General features: G+C 41.2%; 1 protein-coding gene across 1 annotated transcript in view; it reads left to right on the forward strand.

Moving 5' to 3' along the window:
* The window catches only part of scfd2 (sec1 family domain containing 2), a 169,251-nt gene that overhangs the window by 20,086 nt on the left and 128,057 nt on the right, over window positions 1-21,108 (forward strand). Inside the window, exon 4 of the mRNA XM_058379515.1 lies at window positions 18,867-19,042. Within this exon, the coding sequence (XP_058235498.1) occupies window positions 18,867-19,042 (176 nt within the window). The remainder of the gene's footprint in view (window positions 1-18,866; window positions 19,043-21,108) is intronic.

Raw genomic sequence — 21,108 nt, forward strand, 5'->3', positions numbered from 1 at the left:
GAGGAAAAGAGAAAGCGTGCGCGAGTGCACGAGTGTGTAATGAAGGAAAGGCAGAGGGAGAAGAAAGAGTGGAGGAAAGATGAGGCTCTGCGTAAAGACCCACAGCGCCTCCATCAGGTGTCAGGCAATATTTATTATGTGCGCAAAGCACATGTGGTTGCAAAGGAAATAAGAAACACATGTTGGCACACACACACACACACACACACACACACACACACACACTTAGACACGTCCTATTGTTTATAAGTTAAGCTGCAAGGGCGAAAATGAAGGTCAAACAAACTTATATTTGTATTGAGAAGAGCTAGAGAAGCAATTTTAGCACTCTTTCTTTCAATCCCTTATTCACACACACACACACACACACCTATATTTTCACCATGTTCTTATACTCACTGAGCTCTCTCTTTTTTATTGGAAGCAGAACTCCAGCGTAATCTCTATCTGCAGTCTGTAGTGTCCTGAAGCCTGGTTACTCAAAACACACTTATACTGGAAGTCCTGGGAGGTACTGGAGCATTCAGTGAACATTCCTGTGAGCAAATGACTACATAGCTGAAATAAGATAAAGCGGTGAAGCTGCCCTGTCCTAGTGAGAGCCTATCTAGTGAACTTTTAGCGCAGTAGGCAATTAAGTGTCGATAACATGTAAGCCACCGCCTTTCAGCAGGCAGACTGCAGCTACATGTAAGTAAAAATATTATAGGTCTCAGGAACATGGCCATCTACACCTCCAAAGACCTAAAACTAACCTAAAGCATTTAGGAATTGGAAAAGCAAGACCCTCCTCAGACCCTCCTCACACTCTCCTCAGACCCTCCTCAGACCCTCCTCAGACCCTCCTCAGACCCTCCTCAGACTCTCCTCAGACCCTCCTCAGACCCTCCTCACACTCTCCTCAGACCCTCCTCAGACTCTCCTCAGACCCTCCTCAGACCCTCCTCAGACCCTCCTCAGACCCTCCTCACACTCTCCTCAGACCCTCCTCAGACCCTCCTCAGACTCTCCTCAGACCCTCCTCAGACTCTCCTCAGACCCTCCTCAGACCCTCCTCACACTCTCCTCGGACTCTCCTCGGACCCTCCTCGGACCCTCCTCGGACCCTCCTCGGACCCTCCTCAGACCCTCCTCAGACTCTCCTCAGACTCTCCTCACACCCTCCTCAGACTCTCCTCAGACCCTCCTCAGACTCTCCTCAGACCCTCCTCAGACTCTCCTCAGACCCTCCTCAGACTCTCCTCAGACTCTCCTCAGACCCTCCTCAGACTCTCCTCAGACCCTCCTCAGACCCTCCTCAGACCCTCCTCAGACCCTCCTCAGACTCTCCTCAGACCCTCCTCAGACTCTCCTCAGACTCTCCTCACACCCTCCTCAGACTCTCCTCAGACTCTCCTCACACCCTCCTCAGACTCTCCTCATACTCTCCTCAGACCCTCTTCAGACTCTCCTCGGACCCTCCTCAGACCCTCTTCAGACCCTCCTCAGACTCTCCTCAGACCCTTCTCAGACTCTCCTCATACTCTCCTCAGACCCTCTTCGGACCCTCCTCAGACCCTCCTCAGACCCTCTTCAGACTCTCCTCGGACTCTCCTCGGACCCTCCTCAGACCCTCCTCAGACACACATATTTTAAATACACATATTACACACTCTTCTTCTCCCAGTCTTTGCATTATATCTTACACTAAATATCTTACACTTCCACCATAACATTTTGAGGTAACTTATTCAATTACATTTTCATTTCATTTTTTATTCAAACATTTATTTAACCAGGTGAAATGTCAGATTCTGGCTGAGATTAAAAAATCTCTTTTATCTGTATAGTCACAGCATCATCTGTATAGTCACAGCATCATCTGTATAGTTACAGCATCATCTGTATAGTCACAGCATCATCTGTATAGTCACAGCATCATCTGTATAGTTACAGCATCATCTGTATAGTTACAGCATCATCTGTATAGTTACAGCATCATCTGTATAGGTACAGCATCATCTATATAGTTACAGCATCATCTGTATAGGTACAGCATCATCTGTATAGGTACAGCTTCATCTGTATAGGTACAGCATCATCTATATAGTCACAGCTTCATCTGTATAGGTACAGCATCATCTGTATAGGTACAGCATCATCTGTATAGTCACAGCATCATCTGTATAGTCACAGCATCATCTGTATAGTTACAGCATCATCTATATAGTCACAGCATCATCTGTATAGGTACAGCATCATCTGTATAGTCACAGCATCATCTGTATAGGTACAGCATCATCTATATAGTTACAGCATCATCTATATAGTTACAGCATCATCTGTATAGTCACAGCATCATCTGTATAGTTACAGCATCATCTGTATAGGTACAGCATCATCTGTATAGGTACAGCATCATCTGTATAGGTACAGCATCATCTGTATAATCACAGCATCATCTATATAGTTACACCATCATCTGTATACTTACAGCATCATCTATATAGTCACAGCATCATCTGTATAGTCACAGCATCATCTGTATAGTCACAGCATCATCTGTATAGTTACAGCATCATCTATATAGTCACAGCATCATCTGTATAGTCACAGCATCATCTGTATAGGTACAGCATCATCTATATAGTTACAGCATCATCTGTATAGTCACAGCATCATCTGTATAGTTACAGCATCATCTGTATAATCACAGCATCATCTGTATAGTCACAGCATCATCTGTATAGTTACACCATCATCTGTATAGTTACAGCATCATCTGTATAGTTACACCATCATCTGTATAGTTACAGCATCATCTGTATAATCACAGCATCATCTGTATAGTTACACCATCATCTGTATAGTTACAGCATCATCTGTATAGTCACAGCATCATCTGTATAGTTACACCATCATCTGTATAGTTACAGCATCATCTGTATAGTCACAGCATCATCTGTATAGTTACAGCATCATCTATATAGTCACAGCATCATCTGTATAGTTACAGCATCATCTGTATAGTTACAGCATCATCTGTATAGTTACAGCATCATCTGTATAGTCACAGCATCATCTGTATAGTTACACCATCATCTGTATAGTTACAGCATCATCTGTATAATCACAGCATCATCTGTATAGTTACAGCATCATCTGTATAGTTACAGCATCATCTGTATAGGTACAGCATCATCTGTATAGGTACAGCATCATCTGTATAGTTACAGCATCATCTGTATAGGTACAGCATCATCTGTATAGGTACAGCATCATCTGTATAGGTACAGCATCATCTGTATAGTCACAGCATCATCTGTATAGTCACAGCATCATCTGTATAGGTACAGCATCATCTGTATAGTTACAGCGTCATCTGTATAGGTACAGCATCATCTGTATAGTTACAGCGTCATCTGTATAGGTACAGCATCATCTGTATAGGTACAGCGTCATCTGTATAGTTACAGCATCATCTGTATAGTCACAGCATCATCTGTATAGTTACAGCATCATCTATATAGTCACAGCATCATCTGTATAGTCACAGCATCATCTGTATAGTCACAGCATCATCTGTATAGTCACAGCATCATCTATATAGGTACAGCATCATCTGTATAGTCACAGCATCATCTGTATAGTCACAGCATCATCTGTATAGTTACACCATCATCTGTATAGTCACAGCATCATCTGTATAGTTACACCATCATCTGTATAGTTACACCATCATCTGTATAGTCACAGCATCATCTGTATAGTTACACCATCATCTGTATAGTTACAGCATCATCTGTATAGTCACAGCATCATCTGTATAGTTACAGCATCATCTATATAGTCACAGCATCATCTGTATAGTCACAGCATCATCTGTATAGTCACAGCATCATCTATATAGTCACAGCATCATCTATATAGTTACAGCATCATCTGTATAGTTACAGCATCATCTGTATAGTCACAGCATCATCTGTATAGTCACAGCATCATCTGTATAGTTACAGCGTCATCTGTATAGGTACAGCATCATCTGTATAGGTACAGCATCATCTGTATAGTTACAGCGTCATCTGTATAGTTACAGCGTCATCTGTATAGGTACAGCATCATCTGTATAGTCACAGCATCATCTGTATAGTTACAGCGTCATCTGTATAGTCACAGCATCATCTATATAGTCACAGCATCATCTATATAGTCACAGCATCATCTGTATAGGTACAGCATCATCTATATAGTCACAGCATCATCTGTATAGGTACAGCATCATCTATATAGTCACAGCATCATCTGTATAGTTACAGCGTCATCTGTATAGTCACAGCATCATCTGTATAGTTACAGCGTCATCTGTATAGTTACAGCGTCATCTGTATAGGTACAGCATCATCTGTATAGGTACAGCGTCATCTGTATAGTTACAGCGTCATCTGTATAGTTACAGCGTCATCTGTATACTTACAGCATCATCTGTATAGGTACAGCATCTTCTGTATACTTACAGCGTCATCTGTTTAGTCACAGCATCATCTGTATAGGTACAGCATCATCTGTATAGGTACAGCATCATCTGTATAGGTACAGCATCATCTGTATAGTTACAGCATCATCTGTATAGGTACAGCATCATCTGTATAGTTACAGCATCATCTGTATAGTTACAGCATCATCTGTATAGTTGCAGCATCATCTGTATAGTTACAGCATCATCTGTATAGGTATAGCGTCATCTATATAGTCACAGCATCATCTGCATAGGTACAGCATCATCTATATAGGTACAGCCTCATCTATATAGGTACAGCATCATCTGTATAGGTACAGCATCATCCATATAGTCACAGCATCATCTGTATAGGTACAGCATCATCTATATAGTCACAGCATCATCTGTATAGGTACAGCATCATCTATATAGTCACAGCCTCATCTGTATAGGTACAGCATCATCTGTATAGGTACAGCATCATCTATATAGGTACAGCATCATCTATATAGTCACAGCATCATCTATATAGTCACAGCATCATCTGTATAGTCACAGCATCATCTGTATAGTCACAGCATCATCTATATAGTCACAGCATCATCTATATAGTCACAGCATCATCTGTATAGGTACAGCATCATCTGTATAGTCACAGCATCATCTGTATAGGTACAGCATCATCTGTATAGGTACAGCATCATCTGTATAGGTACAGCATCATCTGTATAGGTACAGCATCATCTGTATAGTTACAGCATCATCTGTATAGGTACAGCATCATCTGTATAGGTACAGCATCATCTGTATAGGTACAGCATCATCTGTATAGGTACAGCATCATCTGTATAGGTACAGCATCATCTGTATAGGTACAGCATCATCTGTATAGGTACAGCATCATCTGTATAGGTACAGCATCATCTGTATAGTCACAGCATCATCTGTATAGGTACAGCATCATCTGTATAGGTACAGCATCATCTGTATACTTACAGCGTCATCTGTATAGTCACAGCATCATCTGTATAGGTACAGCATCATCTGTATAGGTACAGCATCATCTGTATAGGTACAGCATCATCTGTATACTTACAGCATCATCTTTATAGTCACAGCATCATCTTTATAGTCACAGCATCATCTCTATAGTTACAGCATCATCTGTATAGGTACAGCATCGTCTGTATAGTTACAGCGTCATCTGTATACTTACAGCGTCATCTGTATACTTACAGCATCATCTGTATACTTACAGCATCATCTGTATAGTCACAGCATCATCTCTATATAGTCACAGCATCATCTGTATAGTTACAGCATCATCTGTATACTTACAGCATCATCTCTATAGTCACAGCATCATCTGTATAGTTACAGCATCATCTGTATAGTAACAGCATCATCTGTATAGTTACAGCATCATCTGTATAGTTACAGCATCATCTCTATAGTCACAGCATCATCTGTATAGTTACAGCATAATCTGTATAGTTACAGCATCATCTGTATACTTACAGCATCATCTATATAGTTACAGCATCATCTGTATACTTACAGCATCATCTATATAGTCACAGCATCATCTGTATAATCACAGCATCATCTGTATAGGTACAGCATCATCTGTATAGTTACAGCATCATCTGTATAGGTACAGCATCATCTGTATAGTTACAGCATCATCTGTATAGTTACAGCATCATCTGTATAGGTACAGCATCATCTGTATAGGTACAGCATCATCTGTATAGTTACAGCATCATCTGTATAGTCACAGCATCATCTGTATAGGTACAGCATCATCTGTATAATCACAGCATCATCTATATAGTCACAGCTTCATCTGTATAGGTACAGCATCATCTATATAGTCACAGCTTCATCTGTATAGGTACAGCATCATCTATATAGTCACAGCTTCATCTGTATAGGTACAGCATCATCTGTATAGGTACAGCATCATCTGTATAGTCACAGCATCATCTGTATAGTCACAGCATCATCTGTATAGTTACAGCATCATCTATATAGTCACAGCATCATCTGTATAGGTACAGCATCATCTGTATAGTCACAGCATCATCTGTATAGGTACAGCATCATCTATATAGTTACAGCATCATCTATATAGTTACAGCATCATCTGTATAGTCACAGCATCATCTGTATAGTTACAGCATCATCTGTATAGGTACAGCATCATCTGTATAGGTACAGCATCATCTGTATAGGTACAGCATCATCTGTATAATCACAGCATCATCTATATAGTTACACCATCATCTGTATACTTACAGCATCATCTATATAGTTACAGCATCATCTGTATAGTCACAGCATCATCTGTATAGTCACAGCATCATCTATATAGTCACAGCATCATCTGTATAGTCACAGCATCATCTGTATAGTCACAGCATCATCTGTATAGGTACAGCATCATCTATATAGTTACAGCATCATCTGTATAGTCACAGCATCATCTGTATAGTTACACCATCATCTGTATAGTCACAGCATCATCTGTATAGTCACAGCATCATCTGTATAGTTACAGCATCATCTGTATAATCACAGCATCATCTGTATAGTCACAGCATCATCTGTATAGTTACAGCATCATCTGTATAATCACAGCATCATCTGTATAGTTACACCATCATCTGTATAGTTACAGCATCATCTGTATAGTCACAGCATCATCTGTATAGTTACAGCATCATCTGTATAATCACAGCATCATCTGTATAGTTACACCATCATCTGTATAGTTACAGCATCATCTGTATAATCACAGCATCATCTGTATAGTTACACCATCATCTGTATAGTTACAGCATCATCTGTATAGTTACACCATCATCTGTATAGTCACAGCATCATCTGTATAGTTACACCATCATCTGTATAGTTACAGCATCATCTGTATAATCACAGCATCATCTGTATAGTTACACCATCATCTGTATAGTTACAGCATCATCTGTATAGTCACAGCATCATCTGTATAGTCACAGCATCATCTGTATAGTTACACCATCATCTGTATAGTTACAGCATCATCTGTATAGTCACAGCATCATCTGTATAGTTACAGCATCATCTATATAGTCACAGCATCATCTGTATAGTCACAGCATCATCTGTATAGGTACAGCATCATCTGTATAGTCACAGCATCATCTGTATAGTCACAGCATCATCTGTATAGTCACAGCATCATCTATATAGTCACAGCATCATCTATATAGGTACAGCATCATCTGTATAGTCACAGCATCATCTGTATAGTCACAGCATCATCTGTATAGTTACAGCATCATCTATATAGTTACAGCATCATCTGTATAGTCACAGCATCATCTGTATAGTCACAGCATCATCTATATAGTCACAGCATCATCTATATAGGTACAGCATCATCTGTATAGTCACAGCATCATCTGTATAGTCACAGCATCATCTGTATAGTTACACCATCATCTGTATAGTCACAGCATCATCTGTATAGTTACACCATCATCTGTATAGTTACACCATCATCTGTATAGTCACAGCATCATCTGTATAGTTACACCATCATCTGTATAGTTACAGCATCATCTGTATAGTCACAGCATCATCTGTATAGTTACAGCATCATCTATATAGTCACAGCATCATCTGTATAGTCACAGCATCATCTGTATAGTCACAGCATCATCTATATAGTCACAGCATCATCTATATAGTTACAGCATCATCTGTATAGTTACAGCATCATCTGTATAATCACAGCATCATCTGTATAGTTACACCATCATCTGTATAGTTACAGCATCATCTGTATAATCACAGCATCATCTGTATAGTCATAGCATCATCTGTATAGTTACAGCATCATCTGTATAGTTACAGCATCATCTGTATAGTTACAGCATCATCTGTATAGTCACAGCATCATCTGTATAGGTATAGCATCATCTATATAGTCACAGCATCATCTGTATAGGTACAGCATCATCTATATAGTCACAGCATCATCTGTATAGGTATAGCATCATCTATATAGTCACAGCATCATCTGTATAGGTACAGCATCATCTATATAGTCACAGCATCATCTGTATAGGTATAGCATCATCTATATAGTCACAGCATCATCTGTATAGTTACAGCATCATCTGTATAGTCACAGCATCATCTGTATAGGTACAGCATCATCTGTATAGGTACAGCATCATCTGTATAATCACAGCATCATCTGTATAGTTACAGCATCATCTGTATAGTTACAGCATCATCTGTATAGTTACAGCATCATCTGTATAGGTATAGCATCATCTGTATAGTTACAGCATCATCTGTATAGTTACAGCATCATCTGTATAGTTACAGCATCATCTGTATAGGTATAGCATCATCTGTATAGTTACAGCATCATCTGTATAATCACAGCATCATCTGTATAGTTACAGCATCATCTGTATAGTTACAGCATCATCTGTATAGTTGCAGCATCATCTGTATAGTTACAGCATCATCTGTATAGGTATAGCGTCATCTATATAGTCACAGCATCATCTGCATAGGTACAGCATCATCTATATAGGTACAGCCTCATCTATATAGGTACAGCATCATCTGTATAGGTACAGCATCATCCATATAGTCACAGCATCATCTGTATAGGTACAGCATCATCTATATAGTCACAGCATCATCTGTATAGGTACAGCATCATCTATATAGTCACAGCCTCATCTGTATAGGTACAGCATCATCTGTATAGGTACAGCATCATCTATATAGGTACAGCATCATCTATATAGTCACAGCATCATCTATATAGTCACAGCATCATCTGTATAGTCACAGCATCATCTGTATAGTCACAGCATCATCTGTATAGTCACAGCATCATCTATATAGTCACAGCTTCATCTGTATAGGTACAGCATCATCTATATAGTCACAGCTTCATCTGTATAGGTACAGCATCATCTGTATAGGTACAGCATCATCTGTATAGGTACAGCATCATCTATATAGTCACAGCATCATCTATATAGTCACAGCATCATCTGTATAGTCACAGCATCATCTATATAGTCACAGCATCATCTATATAGTCACAGCATCATCTGTATAGTCACAGCATCATCTGTATAGTGAATCTGTTATCTGAATCCCTTTTTTAGATTTATTTACATTTATCTATTTTTATATCTGACCCCTTACCAGAGACAGGGCTGGGATTTGAACTCACAGTCGATCAGCAGCTTAACAGTTACAAATGCGAATTCTGCAGATTCAGGGAGAATCAGCTTCACTGAGGAAAGGCCATTAGATGGGGCAGTGGTCACTCCTTGGTTAAGCTGCTCATAAGAAGGTTGTGTTCAAATCCCAGCACTGCAATGCTGCAACCCTTGAGCAAGACTGAGTTGTATGAATGAGAAGAATATGGCTCTGGATAAGGGCTTCTGCCAAATGCTGTAAATGTAATGGAGTTGTAATGGAGTGGGGTTGGAAATGAGGACTTTAGTAAGATGAAGAGGCATTTATTTGTCACATATACTTTACAGCACAGGGTTGGAGATTTTTGCCCACATATCCCAGTTTGTTAGCAAGCTTGGGTCAGCTCAGGTACAGCATCACTGGAGCAGAGGTCCTTGAGTTCAGGGGCTTTGATCAGTAACCCAGAGCCTTAACCACTGAGCCGACTACTGCCCCAGATTAACCTGCCCCTGTGGACAAACCCGTGTGTGAAAGTTTCATATAAAAAATGTTAATATATTATGTCTAAATATATAATTTATATGAGTCCAGAAAGAAAACTGAAAACATTATCTGCACTCAAGCAATCACCAGTTACACCAGTTACACTCAGGCAATCACCAGTTACACTCAGGCAATCACCAGTTACACCAGTTACACTCAGGCAATCACCAGTTACACTCAGGCAATCACCAGTTACACCAGTTACACTCAGGCAATCACCAGTTACACCAGTTACACTCAGGCAACCACCAGTTACACTCAGGCAATCACCAGTTACACCAGTTACACTCAGGCAATCACCAGTTACACTCAGGCAATCACCAGTTACACCAGTTACACTCAGGCAATCACCAGTTACACCAGTTACACTCAGGCAACCACCAGTTACGCCAGTTACACTCAGGCAATCACCAGTTACACCAGTTACACTCAGGCAACCACCAGTTACACCAGTTACACTCAGGCAATCACCAGTTACACCAGTTACACTCAGGCAACCACCAGTTACGCCAGTTACACTCAGGCAATCACCAGTTACACCAGTTACACTCAGGCAATCACCAGTTACACCAGTTACACTCAGGCAACCACCAGTTACGCCAGTTACACTCAGGCAATCACCAGTTACACCAGTTACACTCAGGCAACCACCAGTTACACCAGTTACACTCAGGCAATCACCAGTTACACCAGTTACACTCAGGCAACCACCAGTTACGCCAGTTACACTCAGGCAATCACCAGTTACACCAGTTACACTCAGGCAACCACCAGTTACTCCAGTTACACTCAGGCAACCACCAGTTACACCAGTTACACTCAGGCAATCACCAGTTACACCAGTTACACTCAGGCAACCACCAGTTACTCCAGTTACACTCAGGCAACCACCAGTTACACCAGTTACACTCAGGCAATCACCAGTTACACCAGTTACACTCAGGCAATCACCAGTTACTCCAGTTACACTCAGGCAACCACCAGTTACACCAGTTACACTCAGGCAACCACCAGTTACACCAGTTACACTCAGGCAATCACCAGTTACACTCAGGAAATCACCAATTATACTCAGGTAATCACCAGTTACACTCAGGAAATCACCAGTTATACTCAGGAAATCACCAGTTACACCCAGGTAATCACCAGTTACACCAGTTACACTCAGGCAACCACCAGTTACGCCAGTTACACTCAGGCAACCACCAGTTACACCAGTTACACTCAGGCAACCACCAGTTACACTCAGGCAACCACCAGTTACACCAGTTACACTCAGGCAACCACCAGTTACACTCAGGCAACCACCAGTTACACCAGTTACACTCAGGCAACCACCAGTTACACCAGTTACACTCAGGAAATCACCAGTTATACTCAGGAAATCACCAGTTATACTCAGGTAATCACCAGTTACACCAGTTACACTCAGGTAATCACCAGTTACACTCAGGAAATCACCAGTTATACTCAGGAAATCACCAGTTATACTCAGGTAATCACCAGTTACACCAGTTACACTCAGGCAATCACCAGTTATACTCAGGAAATCACCAGTTATACTCAGGTAATCACCAGTTATACTCAGGAAATCACCAGTTATACTCAGGTAATCACCAGTTACACCAGTTACACTCAGGCAATCACCAGTTATACTCAGGAAATCACCAGTTATACTCAGGTAATCACCAGTTATACTCAGGTAATCACCAGTTATACTCAGGAAATCACCAGTTATACTCAGGAAATCACCAGTTATACTCAGGTAATCACCAGTTATACTCAGGAAATCACCAGTTATACTCAGGAAATCACCAGTTATACTCAGGTAATCACCAGTTATACTCAGGTAATCACCAGTTACACTCAGGAAATCACCAGTTATACTCAGATAATCACCAGTTACACCAGTTATACTCAGGTAATCACCAGTTACACTCAGGAAATCACCAGTTATACTCAGGTAATCACCAGTTACACTCAGGTAATCACCAGTTACACTCAGGAAATCACCAGTTATACTCAGGTAATCACCAGTTACACTCAGGAAATCACCAGTTATACTCAGATAATCACCAGTTACACCAGTTATACTCAGGTAATCACCAGTTACACTCAGGAAATCACCAGTTATACTCAGGTAATCACCAGTTATACCAGTTATACTCAGGCAACCACCAGTTACACCAGTTACACTCAGGCAACCACCAGTTACACCAGTTACACTCAGGCAACCACCAGTTACACCAGTTACACTCAGGAAATCACCAGTTATACTCAGATAATCACCAGTTACACCAGTTATACTCAGGTAATCACCAGTTATACTCACGTAATCACCAGTTATACCAGTTATACTCAGGCAACCACCAGTTACACCAGTTACACTCAGGCAATCACCAGTTATACTCAGGAAATCACCAGTTATACTCAGGAAATCACTAGTTATACTCAGGTAATCACCAGTTACACCAGTTACACTCAGGCAATCACCAGTTATACTCAGGAAAGCACCAGTTATACCAGTTATACTCAGGAAATCACCAGTTATACCAGTTATACTCAGGTAATCACCAGTTACACCAGTTACACTCAGGCAATCACCAGTTATACTCAGGAAAGCACCAGTTATACCAGTTATACTCAGGAAAGCACCAGTTATACCAGTTATACTCAGGAAATCACCAGTTATACCAGTTATACTCAGGAAATCACCAGTTATACCAGTTATACTCAGGTAATCACCAGTTACACCAGTTACACCACTTTCTGTCTTGAGCAAAATTAAGTTACCTAAGTTACAGATGCTGTAGCAGTGAGTTTATTTATTTATTTATTTAATTGTTTGTACACATGGAGTCATTTTTTGCCACTTGTCATGTTCAGATGTTGGCATAAACGTTGTTATTAGCCTGCTGATTTGCATGAGGCTCACAGTACACAGCTGAGGCAGCGCCTTGCCTCTCATCAGCCCTGAGTCACAGTGTGGACACTGCCCTCTTCCCTCTCTCTGTTTTACCCAATATAACCCATCTGTCCTTAATATCCAGTCATCTGTCAGGATCAGTCATCTTACACATGTCTCTACACAATTTCATGAACTGTAGAGTCTGTGTGTGTGTGTGTGTGTGTGTGTGTACTTTTGTGTGTGCATGTGTCTGTGCATTTGTGTATGTGTTTGTGTATATTTGTGTGTATGTGCGTGTACGTTTTTATGTGCGTGTGTATGTGTGTGTGTGTGCGCATGTGTGTGTGCGCGTGTGTGCGTGTGTGTGTATGCGTGTATGTGCATGTGTGTGAATGTGTGTGTGAATGTGTGTGCTTGTTTATGTGTGCGTGTGTATGTGTATGTGTGCGTGTGTATGTGTGTGTGTGCGTGTATGTTTGTGTGTGTGTGTATCTGAGCATGTTCCTCATCATGTGTTGATCGGGACTGCTGAATTTCAACATGTGGCTCTGCTTTCCACTTTCACTCTAAATTCACCACATTGTGCATGAAGCACAATTCTGGAACACACACACTCACAGACACTCACACACACTCACACACACACACACACACACACACACACACATATATATATATACAGAGCATATTGAAAACTCAGCCAGCTTTTGCACTGAATAACAACTATTTCCCGATCTCTAAGCCAAGAATAACAGTGCCATGCCAGAAAAATCATATTATATATCAAACACACACACACACACACACACACACATATATATGTGCATGTATTTAACACTTTATAGGTGTGTTTTCTAAAACACTCATTAACTCCATCCTGACAGATCAGACTTTTAAACTCTCATGTATTTATTAAAGTTATTATTTTGCAGGCTCACTGATATTAGAAGTGTGTGTGTGTGTTTGTGTGTGTGTGTGTGTGTGTGTGCGCATATCAAAAGCATATTTTCATCAAGTTGTGCCTCAGTGCTTCAGCACAGACAGACTATGTTTTATTATTTCCTTCATCTCCGGTCATTTGAATGGGGTTTTAAGCTTCTGCTGTGATTGACCAGCACCTTTCAGATCTTCTCTGGAGGACGATTTTACTGTCTGCTCACACTCCTCCTAATCTGCGCCTCTGTCTGCCTCTCTCTCGTTTGAGTTATGCCTGGCAAATGAAGCTAAGTGATTCCTGGGTTTCTTGCCAAAGCTGACTCACTTCCACAATGGCTCTTTTCTGCGCTCGGATATTTCGGAACGTTTCATTCCACCATATTTTCCCATAATGCCGACAGCCGACATGGCCTTTTTATACACGGTGCCACCATTTTGTCCCTGCTAGCTGACACGACCTGCACTGCGGACTGCTGTGGTCCGTGTTTCATCGAGTCTTAATGTAGTCGCTGAGGGTCAGTTACACACTTTTAGCTTCCTGATTTGGATCATTTAGGATTAGCTGCCTCGAGTTAATAACACTATTACATACAGAACGAATCGGATTCATTTCTCAGCAGGATCGTGGTCATTCTTCCCTTTTCCCTTTGGCACCATTTTGAAAAATGTGTTGACATTCAGGATTGACTGCGTAGTGCAATGAAGGACACACATATGGCTATTGAGCTGAGTTTTACTTGGCCTCTGTCTCTCAGTGATATTATCTCCACAACATTGACAGCTTTGACATTTTCTTGGACTTGGACGTTTCAAAATTATTCGGTTTTTAGCGCTCCCTATTTTTTATTTTATTTTTTTACTTTAGAACATGGCTGTGTTTAGATTTCATAACCGTCACAAATGTGTGCTCTGTCGGTCCATCAGGAACATGAAGGAATGCTTTTGGTGTCTTAATACATTCTTAAAAGTTTAGACCAGTAATAATAATAATAATAATAAAAAAAAAAGAAATTGGGGAATAAGTGTCTTTTACTGGTCAGCTGGGGGTTCCCTTCTGAGTCTGGTTCCTCTCAAGGTTTCTTCCTCATATCATCTCAGGGAGTTTTTTCCTCACCACCGTCGCATCAGGCTTTCTCATTAGGGATAAATTTTGGGGATAAATAGTAACTTGATCATTTTTTCTCTGCTCCTATACCTCTGTAAAGCTGCTTTGAGACAATATCCGTTGTTAAGAGCGCTATACAAATAAATTGACTTGAATCTTCAAACTCTACTTCAGGTAAAATCCACAAACTTCATTTTTCATTTAAAATAATTTCCTTCATTCAATGCTTTATATGGTACTGAAAAACAGCAAATCCCTGGGTAGTTTTATCCTTGAGATAATCACATGTGATAATGTGTGCTTTTTAGGTACCTTAGAAACTCAGGGACATCATCGAGGAATCATTTTGGTGTCTTCTAGAGGAACTAAAAACCAGAGGCTAAACATTTAATTCATACGCGACAAAAAATCGAAACCCTTCAGGAATCTCATCGGTGGATTCTACAGGATTTCCAGGAGACGTGTGTGTTGTGATTTTTAACGCTTCGAATGGAAACAAAGCCCCGTTCCACTTCTCTCATGGAGGAAGGAAGCTGTTGTTTTTCTACCTGGGGCAATGAGCGTTTATGAGGATCAGTTAAACGCTGGATTTTCCAAATGTTTCGAAGTTCACGGTACAGACCCATTTAAATGAACGGTTTCACACCAGTCTGTTTTTATATAGACTTTATCATTTCACTCTTCTAAATATGATGCTGAATAAAACTAACTGTGATTGGTGGCTTCGCATGTCAGTCAGATGCCCTCTTTGGCCAATAAAAGCTGCTGTCGAGTCCAGACCTTCTGCTATTGGTCTGAATGTTTGGCTACATGGGATTATAGAAAATACAACAACAAATCAGGGAACAGAAGAGCAAATCAGGGAACAGAAGAGCAAATCAGGGAACAGAACAATGAATCAGGGAACAATGCAGCAAACCAGGGAACAAAAGAGCAAGTCATGAAATAGAACAACAAATCAGGGAACAGAAGAGCAAATCAGGGAACAGAAGAGCAAAATAGGGAACAAATCAGGGAACAGGAGAGAAAATCAGGGAAGAAAGCAGCAAATCAGGGAACAGAACAACAAAATCAGGAATGAGATCAACAAATCAGGGAACAGAAGAGAAAATCAGATAACAGAAAAGCAAATCAGGGAACAGAACAACAAATCAAAGGACAAAACAACAAACCAGGGAATCAAACAGCAAATCAGGGAACAGGAGAGCAAATCAGGGAACAATGCAGAAAACCAGGGAACAGAAGAACAAATCAGGTGCTCTTGTGTTTTTCTGATTTATTCTCCGAGCTGAAAACCACTCGGTTCCTCTGTGAGCTGGTGATCGCTCGGTGATCTGACTCTAAAGTAGATGAGTGGGATATGGATGTGCTGATAAAGTTGTGCAAAGATTAAAATAATATCAGCAATAAATGGCAGAGAAAATAACTGAGAGGAATTTGTTTCTAAGCAGGCAGAGGTGGGAATAAAAACATCTGGCTACCTCTCTAAATGAGACCGCAGTATTTATGGCTCATTAACAGAAATGATATTAGTCTATAGAACTGGCTTCATCCTTTTGCAATATTTTCAGCGAAGAAAACCCTCCTCGTATCTACCGATGGTTAAGGGCATCGGCTTGCTGCGGTGGTTTATGGGACTTTAATGCCTCTTCCTCAGACTTCACTGGGTCAACATAACCTCTCCCTCACTCTCTTTCTCTTCCTCCACCCTTCTTCCTGTGTCCCTTAAGACCGCCTGTAAGAGCTTTGGCTCGGGTTTTTGTACACTTGGCTTACATGTACTACTTTAGTAAATAAGCTTGGGATATGATCCACCACTGACTACACACACACACACACACACACACACAGATTAACAGAAATGTTGGCTCACGCAAATAAGCTTTCCGACGTTTACTTTCTCTCTTTTCTCTCTCACACACTTTTTTATCTATAGAAAAAACACACACTGCGAATCCTGCAGCAGTCTTTCACACCAGATATTAATCACCACACACTCTGTCTCTGTCTCCATCTCTGTCTCTGTCTTGTCCTGCAGTCCAGCCTCCCCCATATGCTTATTAGCGCAGAGGAGCCGCTCTGCTCTTCTTCTTCTTCTTCTATTCATATCAGTCCTGCAGTAATTCGGTGCAGGATAACAGTCGACTGCTGCTCCACACAAATCACATCTCGAATGAAAAAGGATTCTCGCCGGATAACCCCCATTAACCGCGTAAACTCTAAACGATGGATACTGAAAAGTGAGGGCGTTAGTTTTGACACAGCGCTCTCTCTTCTCTCCTTGTGTGTGTCTTTTTTTCCCCCCAGTCCATATCTCTGTCTACTCCATTTATTCTGATTACAACCGAGAGCTATTTGAACACCACTGCCTGTACTGAGAAAAGAACAGAAAACATGTTTACGCAAAACTCACACAGTGTTCAGACATCTGAAAATACTCAAAATTGCCAAAAACAAAATTGTTTGGAAAAAGCAGCACAGGGAAAAGCCCTTCTGGTTACTTACTCCTTCCATAAGTTTATTTTATTTTTTTCCACCAGGCACAAAGCGACATTTCTTTGTTCAGACCCTGCAGCATTTGGCAGAAATAAATGCCAAGTCAAGCAAATATTCCAAAAAAAATGTGCGATTTTTCTAATTGAACACAGATTCGGGCCAAGACACGTCTTTTACGTCATCACAACACACATTCAGCCAAAGTCCATTCCTTTCATGTTTTTTTAATTATCATGAGGTTTTTTTTTGTTTATTTTTAGCCATACTCGTCAGATATTCTTGCAGCTTCTTTAATATTGCCGTAGGGCTCTTGGTAGCTTCTTGTCCTTTGGTCAGTTTTTAGGGACAGTCTGTTCTCGGTGATGTCACTGTTCCATCTGCAAATTTTTCTTATGACTAAAACAAAGAGTAGTTCAGCAGGGTCCGTTATGTCACTATAAGGTATAACTGTTTTTATTCATATAGAAGATTTGTAGCAGAATACAGTCTGAGATAGATTGTGGTTTGGGATGGTGGTGGTGTAAACGCATGCAGGTCACTCATGGACAGTCACAGTTGGTATTGAGTGTAAACCCTAATGAGTGACTCAACCTCTGATATATTTTTCATATATCTTATAAGCATTAGGATGGATAGATGGAAGCTCTTTGTCATGATCTCCAGACCTTGTGTCAAACTGTGTCTTGATCTTCATTCTAAGAGATGAGTTTGGCTCAGAAACAATAGAGCTCTCATCACCCAAACAACACAATACCTATGGTGAAGCATGGTGGTGGTGGCGTCAGGCTATACGGCTGCTTCTCTTCAGCTGGGACAATATACAAGGATATATTTTGCAGGATATTAGTATCATACAATTTGTTGTTTGTTTGTCTTCATAGTAATTGAGGTACTCGATACTCTTAGGTATCCATGCTAGCAAGTTTTCCTTTTATCAAGGTTTCCCAACCTTTTTTGTACCATGGACCGGTTTGACACAGGACAATTTTTCCATGGCCCTGGGGGGTGATTGACAGGGGGAGCTCTCTAGTGTCAAGCAAATGTTTCTGATTGAAATATTATTCTGATAGAACCTCTAAACTCTATTAAACTATAATATTCCAACCGAAGCCATGCTTGCTGACATTGTGGTTTATAACTCCTCCTCTCTCTCTCTCTCTCTCTCTCTCTCTCTCTCTCAGGGCGTGTGACAGGTGAGCAGCTCTCCTCGTATGTGCAGTTGTTTCGGGACAGTTGGTCAGCATTAGAGAATCACTGTGGCTTGCTGCAGTTGGCACTCGGCACCGCTCAGACGCTGCGCCACCCCGCCCTCGCCCAGTGGGACGCCTGCCTGGCCTTTGAGAGACTCCTCCTTCAGGTCAGTCAACCAATCACAATGCTTCATTACTAGCCATGAGTGGTGCTTCATCCATCTGTTAAACAAAAAAAAATGTTTAAAAATTTTCCTCGTTGTCTACACTTACAACCAGATACATACAGAACTGTAGTGCTGGAGTACTCTAGATACAGAAGCCAGAAACGTTTAGAAAGGTGCTCGGGGGGACATATGCTGTCTAGCACCATGCTGTCCTCACAACACTGTATCCTCACAGCACTGTATCCTCACAGCACCGTATCCTCACAGCACCGTATCCTCACAGCACCGTATCCTCACAGCACCGTATCCTCACAGCATTGTATCCTCACAACACTGTATCCTCACAACACTGTATCCTCACAACACTGTATCCTCACAACACTGTATCCTCACAACACTGTATCCTCACAGCACCGTATCCTCACAGCACCGTATCCTCACAGCACCGTATCCTCACAGCACCGTATCCTCACAGCACCGTATCCTCACAGCATTGTATCCTCACAACACTGTATCCTCACAACACTGTATCCTCACAACACTGTATCCTCACAGCACTGTATCCTCACAGCACTGTATCCTCACAGCATTGTATCCTCACAACACTGTATCCTCACAGCATTGTATCCTCACAGCACTGTATCCTCACAGCATTGTATCCTCACAGCATTGTATCCTCACAGCATTGTATCCTCACAGCATTGTATCCTCACAACACTGTATCCTCACAGCATTGTATCCTCACAACACTGTATCCTCACAACACTGTATCCTCACAGCACTGTATCCTCACAGCATTGTATCCTCACAACACTGTATCCTCACAGCATTGTATCCTCACAACACTGTATCCTCACAGCACTGTATCCTCACAGCACTGTATCCTCACAGCATTGTATCCTCACAACACTGTATCCTCACAGCATTGTATCCTCACAACACTGTATCCTCACAACACTGTATCCTCACAGCACTGTATCCTCACAGCACTGTATCCTCACAACACTGTATCCTCACAGCATTGTATCCTCACAACACTGTATCCTCACAGCATTGTATCCTCACAACACTGTATCCTCACAACACTGTATCCTCACAGCATTGTATCCTCACAACACTGTATCCTCACAACATTGTATCCTCACAACACTGTATCCTCACAACACTGTATCCTCACAACACTGTATCCTCACAACACTGTATCCTCACAGCATTGTATCCTCACAACACTGTATCCTCACAACATTGTATCCTCACAACACTGTATCCTCACAGCATTGTATCCTCACAACACTGTATCCTCACAACACTGTATCCTCACAACACTGTATTCTCACAGCATTGTATCCTCACAGCATTGTATCCTCACAACACTGTATCCTCACAGCATTGTATCCTCACAGCATTGTATTCTCACAACACTGTATCCTCACAACACTGTATCCTCACAGCATTGTATCCTCACAGCATTGTATCCTCACAACACTGTATCCTCACTGCACTGTATCCTCACAGCACCGTATCCTCACAGCACCGTATCCTCACAGCACCGTATCCTCACAGCACCGTATCCTCACAACACCGTATCCTCACAGCACCGTATCCTCACAACACTGTATCCTCACAACACTGTATCCTCACAACACTGTATCCTCAAAACACAGTCATCTTACTGTAGCTTGCACAATTCGAGTGTGTGTGGCTTGAAGGACTGCCCAGATGTCGCGTCCTTATTAAAGCCGGGTCCAGGAGGGCCGAGGCAACATTTCTTTTCAATATACGAGAGGTAGCATGCACTCATCTTTTCAATCTTTTTGTAGATACACTGGGAAATAAAAATGCTTTTTTCTCTTTTGACCCCAATCCCATGAGGAATGCAGACTTTTCCACTTGGCTCTATATTCTTTTATCTAGCTGCATGCATGTGGACTAGAAAAGTCTACACTGTTGGTATGAAGCGGTTGGTATTATAATTGTACAACACAGCATTGTTACATCTTACATCCGTCACGTAAATACACAGGCATTACAATCTGGCAATGTTTTGGGAATATTAGGAATAATAG

The sequence above is a fragment of the Hemibagrus wyckioides genome, linkage group LG25 (genome assembly GCF_019097595.1).
Source record: "Hemibagrus wyckioides isolate EC202008001 linkage group LG25, SWU_Hwy_1.0, whole genome shotgun sequence".
In the NCBI taxonomy this organism is placed as follows: domain Eukaryota; kingdom Metazoa; phylum Chordata; class Actinopteri; order Siluriformes; family Bagridae; genus Hemibagrus; species Hemibagrus wyckioides.